At 58.8% G+C, this 15,601-nt stretch overlaps 1 protein-coding gene across 7 annotated transcripts in view; it reads right to left on the bottom strand.

Annotated features, from left to right (window-relative positions):
* The window catches only part of ARNT2 (aryl hydrocarbon receptor nuclear translocator 2), a 144,860-nt gene that overhangs the window by 66,993 nt on the left and 62,266 nt on the right, over positions 1-15,601 (bottom strand). For all 7 annotated transcript variants that reach the window (XR_006292997.1, XM_043553882.1, XM_043553887.1 and 4 more), the window contains exon 6: positions 856-958. Coding sequence is in view for 6 of the 7 variants with exons in the window: in XM_043553882.1 (XP_043409817.1) it covers positions 856-958 (103 nt within the window). In the remaining variant the exon portion in view is untranslated. The remainder of the gene's footprint in view (positions 1-855; positions 959-15,601) is intronic.

The following is a 15,601-nucleotide window of genomic DNA, read 5'->3' as shown; positions in this document are numbered from 1 at the left end:
ATTTTGTTTGCTTTATTCAGGGCTGAACCCCGGCCTGGCGCAGGCAGACCCTCAACAGATGTCTGAATGAATGAATGAATGAATGAATGAATGAATGAGGGGCACTGCCTCGTCTTACAGCCTCTGCAATTCCACGTCCCGGCAGATTCGACTCACCAGGCACCCCTGCCCCACCCCTACAGGGCCTCGGGGCTGAGGGTACAGGGACTCTGAAGCCTTGTTCTTTCTTCCTTGGGGACAGAAAATTCTCTAATTACCCCCCAGTTCAGTCACTCCTGCATTTCCTCCACACCACGCGTTAACCACGTACACCCTCGGTATAGATCGCGGGCGGCTCAGAGAAGGTAACTCCAAGCCCCTGTCCTCAGGGCAACCGTTGCTGACTCACGGAGCCCAGACATTTCCACCTGAAGCATCAGGCGACAATCTAATAATTAAACGCTAATGAAAACGTGTGCTTTGGCACAGGAAACACAAAAGCGAGTACAAAATCGACCCATCTTGCATAAAACGTGTTGACCAATACGGTGCCTGGAGGGGTTGGAGTTCAGAAGGGTCCCGAAGGACCGGGAGAAAGTTGGGACCCAGCCGACAGGGGAAGCCAACCCAGGAGTGGGCAGGGACGGGCAGGAAGTCCAACAAGGTGGGTGGGAGGAAGGGGGACGCGGCGTCCGAGGCGGACCACGGGGTCTGCAGGCTCACGGGCTGCAGCCGGGACCACGGGGTTTCACCTCAGCAGAGCCCGTCAAGGCTCCTACTGGTGGAGCAGAAGGAGCGGCCGCCCACCGCCCGCCACCCGCCGCCCCGCGCAGACCTCATCTACCCGCCACCCACCGCCTTCCGCCCCGCACACACCTCATCCTGCAAATGAAGGACCTCCGCGAGCCCATGCACATCCTCATGGAGGACTGCTGTCCCTCTTTCTTCACCGTCCCCGTCTTCAGGTCCAGGATCCGGCCTAAGCGAGAGAGGGACACGTGTGAGCCTCTGCCTCGGACGAGGGCGTAGGGCGGGGAGAGCTTTCTCCAAACGCTCTGCAAATGAGGGCAAACGGGGCTGCACGGATCGTTTCTTGGATCCCCAACATTCTCTGGCTGGGAACACGCGGGTCACAAAACCCGTACGATTCTAAGTGCCTCGTCTTCTTCCGAGGACAGTCTGCCCCTGCTGTCCCTGCTCTGTCCTATGACACCACCTGGAGTCATTCCGACTCGGTTTCTCCCCCATCATTTCACGGAGACACGTTCGCCACAGTCCCCGGCTGCCAACCCCAGCAGCCGCTGCCCGTGGTCCCCTCTCCTCTCCGAGGAGACCCCAGCTGGGCCATCTTCTCTCCTCCCGCCGCGCACCCCTACCGGCTTCGTCCACGGCCGGGACACCGCCTCTGCACCCCACGCCTCCAGCACCAGCCCCTGCAGCCCCTCCGCCCCAGCCCGAGACCACCCAGCACCACCCACTCCTCCCCGACGTCAGCCAATGCACCACCGTCAGCGCGGAAATCCAGGTCAGAATTCCAGACGCCATGTGGGAGTCCTTCCCGCCCTCCCCTCCTGCACCCCCATCGGTCTCTCCACCTCCTCCCCCTGCCTGCCTTCCCTCAACTGACACCCGCTGGCTCCCAACCTCCAGCATCCTTTCTGTCAGTGCCCCTGTCCCACGGCCGCCAGCTGTGTAGACAGCACACATCTGACTGCCCGCCTGGGCTCCAAACCGCATCGCTCACGGGAGCCCCCGACAGAGCAGCCCTGCCCGCCACCCTGCCCGAGAGAGATGTTGTGGGAACCACCTGTCTAGTTCGACGCGTTCTAGAAGGCACATTTCTTGAAAAGTTAACAAATAGGCGAAGTCGCTTTCAGTAATAGATCTGGAGTATTACCATTTCACCGTGTAGAACACTAATGGGCAATGTCTTTTGTTTTTTTTTTGAGAGAGAGAGCGCACACGTACGCGTGCGTGACCGAGGGAGGGGCAGAGAGAGGGAGAGAGAGAATCCCGACACAGGGCTCGATCCCACGACGCTCGGATCGTGACCGGAGCCCAGATCGAGTCAGGCGCTTAACCGACTGAGTCCCCCGGGAGCCCCTCATTCTTTCTCTCTGGGTCTCTGCAAGGGATGTGTCTTTCACACACGGGGCACATGTCCGCTCCAACGAGCCTGTTCCAGGTGCGTGGTGAGCATGCGTGGTCGGTGGCCCCCGGACAGGGTGTGAGAGCGGCTCCAGACACGGTGCCCCCGCGTGCGCATCTCCCGGGGCCTCGCGCCTCACACATGTGCCCGCGCAGGCCTTTCTGCCAGCTCACGCCCCGTTCCACGTGAACTGTCATCCTGGTGAACGGCTGCTCGTTGTCCAGGGCCAGCTCGGGTGTCACGACCCCGGGGGAGTCTGTCCCCGGCCCCCGAGCAGGGCCCCCCGTCCACGTCTTCATTCGCCCGCTCACCCGCTCACCCGCTCGCCCGCTCGGTGTGTATCCGATGGCTTTGCCGCGCCCGGCATCTTGTGAGGCTCCGGGACCCACGTGGCTGCGAGCACGGTCACCCTACCTTCACGTCCCGTGGAGGAAACCCGTCTGTGACACCCGTCACGTTGGACGGCGAGGACTGACCCGCCCTGCGCTTGAGCTCTGTGCCTCGCGGGCCGGGACCAAGTGCGAAACGTCCCAACGCGGCTGACAGCGCCTGGATCACCATACTTGCCTGTTGAACCGAAACCGTTTGTATGCGTCCGGAAAGGGCTTTTGCCCAAAGTGGGCACGAAGGAACCAGCTAGTACGAACGGCTTCCTACCCATTTCCCTGATCCCAGAGCAGAGCACTCACGAAGAGACACGCATCCATCACCCGCCTTGCTCCCTCCGCGGAAGAAACGCCGCGTCCCCCCGCCCTCAGCGGGCCCTGTTTCGCGACCAGGCACCTGCCTCCCGGCCGCTCCTCTTCCTCTTCCTCCTCTTCCTCCGTCCGGCACTCAGACACCCTCACATCTCCGTCATGGTGGCGGGGGAGGGGGCAAACAGAAATGGTCCCTGTCCTCAACCAGCACGTCCCTCTTGGACGTTTCTCCCCCGGGGCGCCTCTGTCTCTTGCCTCTCCTTTGCTGGTTCTCGGCCCTGGGGGGCTCCTCCCCCCCCCAGTCCTCCCCCTTTGGGCCGGGACCTTCAGGGGCTCTTTCGGCTGCACCACACCTTGCGTGCCGATGACACCCAGGCGGCCTCCCCAGCAGGACCTCTCTGGGAGGCTCGTACGCGTCCACGTGCCGTCGGGGCCTCTCAGACACTTCGCGCTCCGCGGGTCCAAAACCAAACCCGTGTTCCTGTGCAGGCCGCCCAGACCTTCCCTGCCTCCCGCAGGCCCCGTCGCGGTCACCAGCCCACCCCTGCCCAGCCGCTCAAGCCGGACGTCCAGTGCCAGGTGCACAGACCTGCTTCGATCCCGCCTCCTTCTCTTCCCGCGCGACCCTGGGCGTGTGACCTGGTGGGTCCGCGCTCCAGCGTCTTCACCTGTAAAATGAGGGTCGCAGGAGTGTCGCCCTCCGACGCTGTCGTGACGAGTCAACCCGCGGCCGCTACAGAGGGACCAACACCGTGTGTGGCTCAGGAAGTGCTCTAGAAACGCTTACTGAATACAGAACACGGAGCGCTCACGGCACATCTGAGGAGCCGCCAACACTCTGTCCCTCCTGCCCCCCCCCACACCTTCCCGCGTCCGCGTCCCGACGCCCTCAGCCCCCTGCTCATCTGCGTGGGCAGCCGACCCGCCCGGCCTCACCCCCTTCCACCCGTCGTCCGCATCCCTCAGAAGTCTCCACTTCCATCGCGAAACGGCCGGGCTCGATCACTAGGGTGACCCTGGCGCTCAGCTTTGCTGCTCTACACTTGCTTGGTTTGCTTTCCCTTTGCCGCCAACGGAGGCTTAAGACCCGCACTCAGGACACACACGAGGAACGCACGAAGCACGAGGTTCCCGGCAAACTCAAAACAAACGATCGCGTCCCGCTCCTTTCATGCTCCCCGCCACGGATCCCCAAACCACTCCAAGACCTGCAGCCCTCTGTGAAGGGGCCCCCAGATCTGGCCTCTGCTCGCCTCTCTGGCTGCACCTGCTGCACCCCTGCGTGCCCCCCCGCCCCCCATCCCGCCCGGCTCAGAGCAACTCGCTGTCCCCGTCCGTCCCCATGTGCCACTCCGGGTCCCGAGGCCCTGGCCTCCCCAGCAGCTCCTCGTTCCCTTTGCCTGATGATCTCCCATTTCTTGTCACAACTTACCCAGGCGTCACCTTGCCATCATTTAATAAATATTTACTAAATGCCTCCAGTACGCTAGGCACCGATAAAAGCACAAAGAGTTACACAGGCAGAAGCCATTACACAATCTCGAGGGTGAACAGACAGCAAAACCCGAAGAAGAGAAAACAGGGGAGGGAAGAGACCGCTGTCAGGTGGCGATCAATGCTACAAACAAAAAGAAACCAGAGAAAGGGTAAACGCGTGACCAGAGACCCGCCCCTTTGCGATAAATAGTTGAATGGCTTTCTATCACTTGAAACCCAAAGGGCTGGGCTCACCTCTCCCAACAGAGAGGAGGGAGTAGAGAGCATGTACAACACAGGGTGGTCACCTCCCGTCCCCCCCCACCCAGCACCTGGGGGCCCCGTCTCCCTAGACCAGAGCCAGCTGGCACTCAGGGCTGGAGCAGGTGCCTCGCCGGCCGGCCCTCCCAGCACCCTCGGCGGCAGGGACGCTCCAGCCTCTGCTTCCCAGGGGACCAGCTCTGCAGGGTGAAGGGCCCCCTATGGACACCAGCACTCCGGGCACTGCCGGCCCTGCACCTGCGGGCAGGACGTGTCCACCAGGATTCGGCCCCAGCGAGAGGCCCGCCCCCCAGGCTGCCCGGAGCCCCTGCCCTGGTTTGACACCTGTCTGTCTCACTCACAGACGGCTTCTTTTTTGTGGCTGTTTTCGTTGTAAATTGTCACTTGCTTTATCATCGACCAAATGGCACACGGTTTCAGCTGTGAAGCGGGCCAGCGTGAGAGTCTGTCAAATTCCAAAGTGGGCTCTGAAAATAAATCACAGCTGCGCAACACATGAGCCGCGGAATACGAGGAAATGAAAAAACACATTTCCATGATCTGCTGTCGTGACCCCGAGAGGCAACCACTCCCACGTTTATTTCTCCGTGTGCTTCTCCGGTTTCCGTGGGCACGATGAGCCCCCTTCCCGGGCCCCTCGGGAGGAAAACGTGCTCAACTTCGTACAGTGGGCGTTCCTGAAAAGCTGTCCGGAAAACCGGAGTTTTGACAAATTTGAAAGCAGCGGGGACGTATGGAGGCAAGCGGCCCCTCGGAGCGGAATCCAGGCCGAGGCCGGCGCCTTCCAGGGTCCAACCTGCTCCCCGGGGGTCGGAGGGCCCACTCTGCAAAGCCACTGCGGGGCGGGTCCACCACGAACCCCGGCCCGCCCCGCCGTGGCCGCTGCTGAACTAGAGACACAAGGCCACCTCTTGTCCCCGCACCCCTCGCCCATGCCCCATGCCCCTGCTCCCCTCCCGCCCTCTCTCCTCCACGGTGCCCTTTGGAACGCGCACCCCTACATCCTCAGCACCGTACGGAAGCGATGACTCCCCCCGGGGCGTGGGTCCATTCTCAGAGCAGGCAGGGCCCATGTGACTCCGTGGCCAGGGTGCCAAAGAGGCCCCGGCCACCTCCACACAACCAGCAGCTGCGGAAGCATATACTTCTCTGGATTTGGCGCACAGAGGGGAACCATCTGGGACCCGATGGCGTGGCCCATTCCGGAAGGAAGGGGCAGCAGGGCCCGGAGACTCGGCCCCCGCCCGTGGGGGTTGTGGGGGACGAGCGGCCTGCTTGGCGTCCTCTCCGTGGGAACACGAGACCAGACATGCCTACTCTGAAGGTCACGTGAACAACCTAAGACGTACACGTGCAAGGTCAGTCAACCCCCTTCAGGAACCAGAGCGTAAGAGCCTGGCGGGTCCAGGAGGCACTTGCTTGAGCCCCAAGATGGCAGCGTCCTGGCCTGGAGCCCCACGGTCGGGGAGCCTCCCCTGGTCGGCCCGGCCCCTGCCTCTTGGCTTTCTCTGAGGGAAGAGGGCACTCTGGAAGGTTCTAGAATACAGCCCAGAACACCATCTCAGGCTAAAGGGTTGCAGAACTACTTGTTTTCCTCTTAAAATGCTTTTCTTGTAAATCTAAAGCGATCTCTTGGAAAAATCAAATACACGCATACATACACACACACACAGTAAAAACCCCAATCTTCCTGTCCAGAGAAAGAGACTATCGACATCTGGGCCTATTTCCCGTCAAACTTTTCGTGTGCATGCCTGCTCTTTCTTTTAATTAATTGAGGCTTCATGGTCTTTATTTTTCCACCTTATGTCACAACAGAAACTCATAAAATCTAATCATAAACATTATTTGAAAGGCTCTATAGCATCACTTTGAGTAGACAATTTACTTTCGGACCTGAAGCCATTCCCAGGGCTTCCACACGGCAAGTAATGCCGTGGCGAGCAACTGGGAAGAAAAATACATCCACACCATGTCACGGTAGGTTCCCAAGAATGGAAATCCCGCCTCCAGTGACAACTGGCTGTCCATACCAACACCCAGTCTACTCCAGGCTCCGAGTGGACCGCGGCCGGTCCTGCACGGAGAGTGTTTCCACCCTATGGAACGGACAGAATTATGGCACATCTCAGGCTTTTCGACGATAATTTTTCTAAGTCTAAAGCATCTAGGGTTTAGGACAGGACTCAGCAATCTACGTGTTGACATCTGTGACATCTGACCCCAAAGGGGCTCACTGTTATTTAAATATTTATTGGGTCACGGCCACAGCCGTCACGGCTCCTCTCGTGCTACAATGGCAGAGCTGAGTGCGTGTGAAAGACACTGTAAGACTCACAAAGCCAAACCTCCCGACTACCTGGCCCTCAACAAAAAACCATTTGCCAGCTCCTACTTTTAGAAGAATGATCACAGATGCCAACCCAGAGCACTGTCCTCTATGGGCAAAGGGCCCTTCTGTAACTGTTTTCAGTAAGCTGATTTTTAAGTATTATTTAGATCAGCGGTAACTTTGTAAAAAAAAAAAAAAAAAGAAGAAGAATCAGAAGTTTGTGTTGGATAAGATCACAAAAGAAAGCTCTGTGCTCATAAAACAGCTCCCCAGGCTACAGCAGAAATACAAATATAAATGAGAATTATTTCACCAAAAGAATCCTTAAGAAAACTGGAAACATCTTATCTTGGTTTAGAAAGAAGAAACCCCAAGATAGCAAAGGAGGAAAACATGGGAAAATTATTAGGAACAAAGGCAAAGCGGTGGCCCCGTGATGGACACTATTTGATGCCGTTCCAAAGACGTGTGGCCCCCGGGATGGGGACCAGAGGCTGGACGGGACTTTGGTTGCTGTTCCAGTGACAGCGTGTTCTTGTTCTCAGAGGCTGACCCCGGCCACATTAGCAGCTGTGCACACAGGAACAAACACCCCCCGGCACGTGGGATCTGCTCCAGAGCGCGAGCCCCATCGACGGAGACTCCTGCGAAGGAGCTCGGGTGCGTTTCCCTCGTATCTTGTCCTGGCTGGCAGGTGTCTGGGCACGACCGAGGGCACAGCTACACCGATGCTCAAGTGGGGGCCAGAACGGTTTTCTTCTCGCACCAGATGAAGGGGCTCTGGGTGGGCAGGACACCCGTCGCCCCAAGCACCCGGGCCTCCCCCAGCACAGTGCTCTCCTGCTATCTCTTTATTGTGACTGTCACAGCGTTTGCCACCTTCTTGTCTGAGCCCGCCTCCCCGGCCATGATGATTGGTTGAGGGCTAGGCCCCTGGCACACGCCGGACCGATCACAGCACCTCGTTCCTCCTCTGTCCATAGTGACCGGTCCCCAAACTCGGAAAGGATCCAGCCAGGCCAGTCAGGGTCCCCCACGGGCCAAATGTGAGCATTCCCACCTGTCCTCTCTCTACCCTTTTCTTTAGGAACCTGAGCTCAGCCTCACGGAGGACCAGACCGACGGCAGCGAGACGGACTCTAAGAAAGCCGTGAAGGTGCTGCCTGGTGAGAGTGCCATCACGGTGTTCAGATCCTTGGTGCCACCAACCCCCGCCCCCTCTCCCCCCTTGAACACCCGCTTCTGTCACTTGCAAGCAAACAGCCCAAACGAATGCAACCCTCTTCGGCCTTTGACAGAAGGAAGGACGAGGGACCGAGGGCTACTGAGGCTTTTCCTAAGGGCGGGGCATGACGCAACAGTTTGTGCACGTGACCCCGTGAGACCCCATCACGACCCCAGAAGTGGGGTCACGGTGACGCCAACAGGCAGGGGAGAAGGGCACTGACTGGGAGGGGCCGGCCTCCCGGGGAGAAACCCTGTCTGTGCCGCCCAGACGTCCGGGAACTACGGGCACATGGAGATAATAAGACGCAGACCGACTTAGGGGAGGCTCCGCTGTTGTTCCTAAATTCTCCGTGTGCAGTGCAGCCCCTCACTGTGGCGCCCCGGGCACAGACACCCCACGACCCCCCGCTCGCGAGACCCGGCCGTGTGGTCCCCAAGGCAAACTGAAGCCCAGAGACACCAGAAAACTCAGCCAAGACTGGTCTCCTCGTGGGGATCTGAGGAAGGGTCCTTGCTCCCGGGGCAGCCGCTGCTCGGGGACTTGCAGCCCCCCCCCCCCCAAATCAGCGGAGAGCAGGGTGGGCGGGGGACAGGGGACAGCCACTGCAGGGGTAGATCCCAGGGTGGTGGTTTTTCCCTCTTTTGTAATTCGTGTGTTTATTGTTTTTCCGGTTTTGCCTGCATTTTGGTAGGAGCCTTTAGGTCACGCCATCCCCGGGACACTCCTGAGGGGTCTGCACCCACTGTGGGTGCAGTGACAGGGCCTCAGCACCCCCGGGGCAGGCACAGTCAGTGACCAGGCTGGCGGGGCTGGCCGGGGGCGGTCCTGGCTTTGCCCGCTGTCCCAGCAGTTACTAGGAAAGCGGTCACTCCCCCAGAGGCAGGCCGGCCAGGGACTCCTGACGCTTCTGAGGCCCAGCGGTCCCCTGACGTCGTCGGTGGGCAATATTCTGAGTGTGCTTCACGAGGGCCGCCCCACCCTGTAAAGGCAGAACCGTCTGGGGAAATTCGGATGATTTGTATTTTCAATGTAAGACTATCAAAAATTTAGATTTTAGAAGCAAATGCTTATAAGACTAGCATTAATACTTAATGCTGCCCATCTCTGAGACAGCGCGAGAGAGATGCCCAGCCTGGGGGACTGAGCGTCCTAGTCAGTCTGCGGGGAAGGAAGCTGGGAGAAGTGACCACTGGCAGTGGTGATCATGTCACCGAGCAGAACAGCCCAGAGAGGGAAGCGTTTCCAGGGAGCAGGACGGGCTCGCAGGGAACCATCCCTCCTCTGGGTTAGGACTTAGTCCATGGCCCTCGAATAGCAAAAGAAACACAAAGGGACCCACAACTAGAGCCGGTGACAGGGGCCGAGGCCCCACAGACGCTCACAAGGAGCCCTTCTGCCCGGCGGTCTGGCTTGTGCGCGAGCCCGCCCTGCCCCCCGGGGAAGGCGGTGGGGAGCCTCTGGCTGGGCAAGGGGCCGGCGGCCGGGCCATCGTGCGCAGAGCATCACGGAGGTGATGTCCCGCACGCTGACAAGGGCAGGATGGACGCGGGGGCAGGCAGAGACCCTCGGTGGGGGACGGCCACACTGCCTCTGCCGTGGACAACCGGGCTCCCGCGGCCTCCCAACAGCCCCCGGCTTGGAACTTTCTCCGGCGGACACATTCCAGGCCTGACGCCAACCACCCGAGCGCCACCCGCGGCTCCAGTGTTCATTCCCAACCCGCCCCCCGCCCCCCGCCCTGTCCCTCCCCCGCCGTGGCCCCCCCGGCCCCCCCGGGCCCCCCGCACCTCTTCTGCTATTTAATCTGCAGAAACAGTACAAGCGCTTCGTCCTGTTTAGAACATGCTGGGCTGTGCTTTAAAGAAACACATTCCTCTCGGGGTATCATGCTACAAAAATGCCAGAAATGCAGGCCCGAGGCTTTCATCGTAACGGTAAACGATGAAGCGTCCTCTCCATCCTTGGCTGCGGAAAGGCCGCCCGGCGCGTAGAAGGAGCCTGAGCTGGCACACTGTGTTCCAGAAGGCAGTTCCAGGTCATGCCTTGCCTCCCCTGCACACTGCTAACAAGACTATCAAGAAAACACAAAAATAGCCACAGAAATCCGTGTCCATGCGGAAACGCGGCGAGAAGGGCCTCGAACAGATCCGAAACACGGAGGGATTTCTGCAGGAGCGGGGCACGTGCGGCCTGTGGTTCAGCAAAGACAGAGGAAGGGACTGTCTGGGAAGCAAATAACAGGTTCCCCTAAGGGGAGCCTCCAAATGCACAAGCAGCAGAAAGACCAGGGAGTCGGGAAGCAGACGAGGGGTCCCAGGGCCTGGACGGAGGGCCCCGGCCAGAGCTCTCGTGTCACCTGGGATTCTGGCAGCCAGCCCGCCCCATGAAGGGGAGGAAGGAGGCAGGCTGCCGGGGGAGGGGGCCGGGGGACGGGGTGGGGGATGGGGGGGACCCTTCCAGCACACACACACCCCCCCCCCCGCCAACCCCGGCTGGCGGCAGCCTCCCAGCCCCGCCCCCCACAACCCAGCCCCAGTCTAGAAAAATTAACTTTCAAAGAAATACACGCAGACCCAAACCATTTCCGCTCTTCGTACACGTTAGGATCCAAGGATGAATGAAAAGGTGAAGGAGGCGAGCGTAACGCATGGGAAGCTGCAAAGTCACACCAAGTACCCCCCCACCCCCACCCCACGAAACGCATTCCAGGGACGCGGGCCACAGCGAAATACCCGATCTCAGTGGTACGCACAAGATCCTTCATAAACAGAAAGGCAATGACCTGAGTCCGGGAAAGATTGCTTTTGGGTGAAAAACGTGATTTCAGGATCAAAGCCCAAATGAGAGCAGCTCAACCAGGAAACTAGAAGAACCTCCGAGAAATAGTCCTGGAGCCACAGAACAGAGCCCACAGCGGGGGACACAGGGGACAGGGGACACACTACAGGGACTTCTGCTGCCAGTCCAGACAGAGCAATGGGGCCCAGGTTCACCTTCCCTCTGAACCCATCAAACAACCGACAAAATACATAGAACAACAGTAAACAGGCGAGGCGAGGCCACGGGTCCCCCAGGGACCGCCTGGAGAGCACCCCCAGGCCACAGCTCAGGGGACAGGGCCCAGACTGAGCCAGCTAGTGGAGGATGTGCACCTGGGAGACTAGGACGGAGAAGCAGGGCGGGAGGTGCACACAGGGGACCCCAGAGTTCTGCAGGGGTCCCCCGGAGCCAGTACCAGGCTACCGATCGGCTGGTGCGTGTGAGGAAACCACCTGAGGCCAAAGAAAGTGCCCGTGGGAAGGTCAGAAAGAAGGAAGAGCTGAGAACTGAAATTCTGGACGTGAAAACCGCTGTCTCCAATGGAAAACACACAAGATGGGATTAAAGGCAGACGAGATGTTTCAGAAAAAGAGATTAGTGAACTCGAACACACAGAAAAAAGTATTCAAAATGAAATACACAGAGATCAAAAGGATTTAAGGAAATGAAAAGAGCATCCGTGAACCGTGGGAGAACTCTCGCCGTCTAGTATACGTGTAATTGGTGTCCCAGAAACAGGAGGGAAAGACGGGAACAGGGAAAAACATGTGCGGAATGAAAAGCTGGTACTTCTTATAAACATGACGAAAACCGTAAGCCCAAAGATGAAAGTCACTAAATGAACACCAAGTACAATAAACACGAGGAAGCCATACTAAGGCGAGCCATAATCCCATGTTCAACACCAGTTACAAAGAGAAAAACCTTAAAGCCAGCCGGATAAAAAGAGGTATTTTGTACCTAGGGCAGAGTTGAGAACGGCACGGAGTTTCTCGCGGGAGTCAACGCCAACGAGAAGACGCTGGATTCACAACAGCAAAGGAAACCACAGGCCCACACCCGTCACCAGCACCGCAGAAGAACCCTGACACAGAGCGTTAGCAAGTCAAATCCGACCACCTCCTGCCCCAAGTGCGGTTCATCTCAGGAACCAAAGACCTGCTTCGCTTTGAAAAACTCAACAATGTAATTCACTGCAAGGACTAGAAAGGAAATGCCACACTGTCATCACGGTAGAGGCCATCTCCCCCAGCCACACCCCTCCCCCAGCTCTACCACGGACGGGGACCGCGTCCGCTTTGCCCCACGTGCTTCCCGTATCGGGCGCAGTTACGCGTGCTGCACGACCAACGAGGGGATGGCCTCACGACGCACCACCCGCCTCCGTCCAGTGCTTCCCCTCATCCGCAAAGACCCGCTGGCCAAACCCTGGGAGCCCGCAGTCCTGGAGAGGAGGGCTCGTGGGGGGTCCTGTCTCAGCCCCGGAGCCTCGGCTGCTCCCAGGGGCCAGCCTGGGGGTCACCACGGGCTGCCTTCCGTCCTTCCAGGGCCGCCAGGGCCACTGCTGACCCCCAGTCGCATCCCCCGGTGCTCAGACCCACCAGACGGGCACGGCCCCGCCCCAGCTGCTGACGGCGCCTCAGCTGACGGCTCACTCGGGCACCTTCTCATAAAGCCACACGGCTTGAGGATGCCTGGGAGTCTCACCCGCCCCTCCAGGCGACAGCCCGCCCTCTTGCCTCCAGCGGGACAGCCTCCAGCGCGTCCTTTCCTCCCGAGCCCCCTGGGCCATCAGGCTGAGGCGAGACCTTCCTGAGCCGCGTCTTGGCCTGGCCCCTCCTGTCACCTGCACTGCTCCCCCTTTACGGCCCCCCCAGGGGTGTCTCTCTCCGAGCGTGTGTGCAGATCCCCATCCAGGCTTGCTGTCCAGGCACTCGGCCCGAGACAGAGGCTGCCTGCACGAGGAAAGCACCAACCGAGCTCACAGGGCACTGTCTTGGGTGCCACTCACACCGTCCTCGTGCCGGTGGGGACCCGGGCACCCAGGGAAAACCCGTACCTTGTTCACGACTGCCTAAATGGTCTGGGGTGAACCCGGGACCCAAACCCATGGCGGACTATGGCTCCCAGGCCCACGCTCTTAGCTCCCCCACCCCGGGCACAGGTGAGTGTGCATGGGGACAAACTGTGAGGCACGTGCACTTTCCCGGCCCCGTCCCATAGTGTCAGCCGGGCTGCTGAGGACAGAGTCAGGGCGACCAAGGGGGCTCCGAACTGAGCACACGCACGTACATTCCACCGCGGCCGGGCTGTCTCCTGACACAGCCAGGAGCTCCCGGGCAGGGTGCATTCCAGAAGGAGCCAGGTGGCCCAGACAAGAGCTGGCCTGTATGAGCGTTGAGGTCCCCACGGCACGGAGCTCTTCTGATTCTGGGCCCTCAGAATACGTGCACTTGATTCAAGGTTAAAGAATGACATTGTAAATAGCTCATTTGAGACTAATTTGTGTCATCACCAGAAAGGGGAAAACTGAAACCCATCCGTCGTCGGATCACTGCCTGAGTAAACGGCTGGCAGGCGAGGCTCTGCGTTGGTGCGTAAGAAAAGAATCTACAAAAATAAAAGGAAAAGTGAACGCAGATGTTCGTCTCAATTAGCTTCTACTGGGAGAGCAATAAACAGGAAAGATCACTGCTGTGCGTGCATTTTTATTTAACCGTTTGGTGTGAGTCATGACATCTCAGAAGGAAACGTGTCTCTTTTTTTAGTGAAGCTGAAGGAAACTATTTTAATTTTCTTGATCCTGCTGGAGTGTTTGCAATCGAGTTATTTTTAACCAAAGCATTACAAAATACGGCCGCCACGTGAGGCTCTTACTAAAACCTGCATCCTACAGGAGGAAGCAATGATTCCGTTGGTCTCTTCACTTGTCCTAAAGTAACTCGAAAGAATTCTATCTGCCTAAAAACAATACGACTCATAGGTTATTTTTGTTCCAGTTTCCCATTGTAGATGGAGAAATCAAGTCTTTGTCTATTTACTGGTTGAGCCTCAGAGCTAGGACCAGAGATACTTGGTTAAGAATTCCAGGCTTGCAAAGAGGATTTCAGGGCTCCTGCTGCTTACTGTCAATTATGTTGCTGACAGATGACATTGTTAACGTTTTGTTTCTTCTTTATTTTGATCCTGCTGACATGTTTGTCCTGCTAAAAAACAGATCCGGGCTGTATTCTTTCATTTTTATGGGTGTTTTTTGGTTTGTTTGTTTTTGGTGAGGGACACACTGGGCGAGTCCGGATGCCTGGCCTTTACCACGACAGGGTCAAAGGCAGAGAAATGGGTTGCAATGCCAGCCTCAGAAGCCTGAAAAGAGCCAGTAAAATTCAGATGTGCACGGACGTTGAGGACCGCTGTTTTAGGGGCTGGGGATTTTCAAAACTTACTAACAAAGCTGCTGTTCTGCAAGCACTACTTGGATGTTCCGTTTCAGGAAAAGCCAGGCTACAGAAATGGAAACGCACAGAACAGACCTCGAGGTTCGTAGCATCACAAAGGAACGCAGCGACGCTCCGCTGAGGTGGTGACGTCTCCCCGTGGATTTAGAACAAGATCGAGGGTTCCCAAGCGCCACGCACACGCATTTGTAAGGGGCTGGGAGATACGAAGATGGGCCCGCTCGAGAGAACCTAACCTCGTCGCCGCTTTATCTCGACTCGCCCACGTGCGGGGCGCAGGGGACACAGGGCTCCCAGCCATGGCTGCCTCCCTTGCGTCCCTGGCTGCCTTCCTGCCTCCCTGCAAGCCCCTTCGTGAAGAGGGCTGTGCATACCTGTCACTTCTCCCACGGATGTGGGCTCGGGGACCGATGCAAAAGCCCGTCATTCAGTGCCACCAGTATTCAGCCTTGCAAAGCCCAGCGTGCTTTGGTTTCAGGCCCCTTTCCCAAACAAGTGGTTACTCTGGAGCTGTTTCTCTGGACCACACCGGCTAGGGCCTGGGGCGTGGGAGGCAAGGACAGGAAGAAAAAGGAGTCTGGGCCCGGTGATGGGGACAGGGTGCCACGCCACAAAGGACGCCTCGGGAAACCAAGGCACAGGGCCCGGCACCAGCCGGCCTGCATCCACTAGTAAGTGCTGCTTCCGGAAACTACTCTGTACCCTGAAGACTGGCAGAGCCGGGCCTGAGCGGGCCGGGTCCTTGTCACAGCAGAACCCGTCCCGGGCTGGAGGCCAAACTGCCCCTCACCCATCAGCTGTCCACTGCTTGCCCCCACCTCCCCGGCTCGGGCGTCCCCGCACCACTGCCTCCCTCTGGCTCACCCCCCGACCCCCTCCTCCGGCCGTGGTGACCTTCTACTGGTCTCTGGAGAAAAGGGCCTTGGTCCTGGCCCCGCTTCTGTCCACGAAGGCAGTGCCAAGTGGCAGGTCTGGCCCGAGGCAGGACCCAGGCACCAGGCAGTGAGTTGAGTCGGAAGGCGGGCGAGGGGCTGGAGCGAGGAGATCCCAGGAGAGGCGCATTGCTGAGAGATCGCACGGCACAACGGGGCCGGGCGGGTGACCGCTCTAGGCCCCGGCAGATCCGAGAGACGCGGAGAAGCAGGGACAGAGTGTGCTCTCTGTCCCCCCTCGGGCGGGCCT

Source organism: Prionailurus bengalensis, chromosome B3 (genome assembly GCF_016509475.1).
Source record: "Prionailurus bengalensis isolate Pbe53 chromosome B3, Fcat_Pben_1.1_paternal_pri, whole genome shotgun sequence".
Lineage (NCBI taxonomy): Eukaryota > Metazoa > Chordata > Mammalia > Carnivora > Felidae > Prionailurus > Prionailurus bengalensis.
This window is presented reverse-complemented; position numbering and strand designations above follow the sequence as displayed.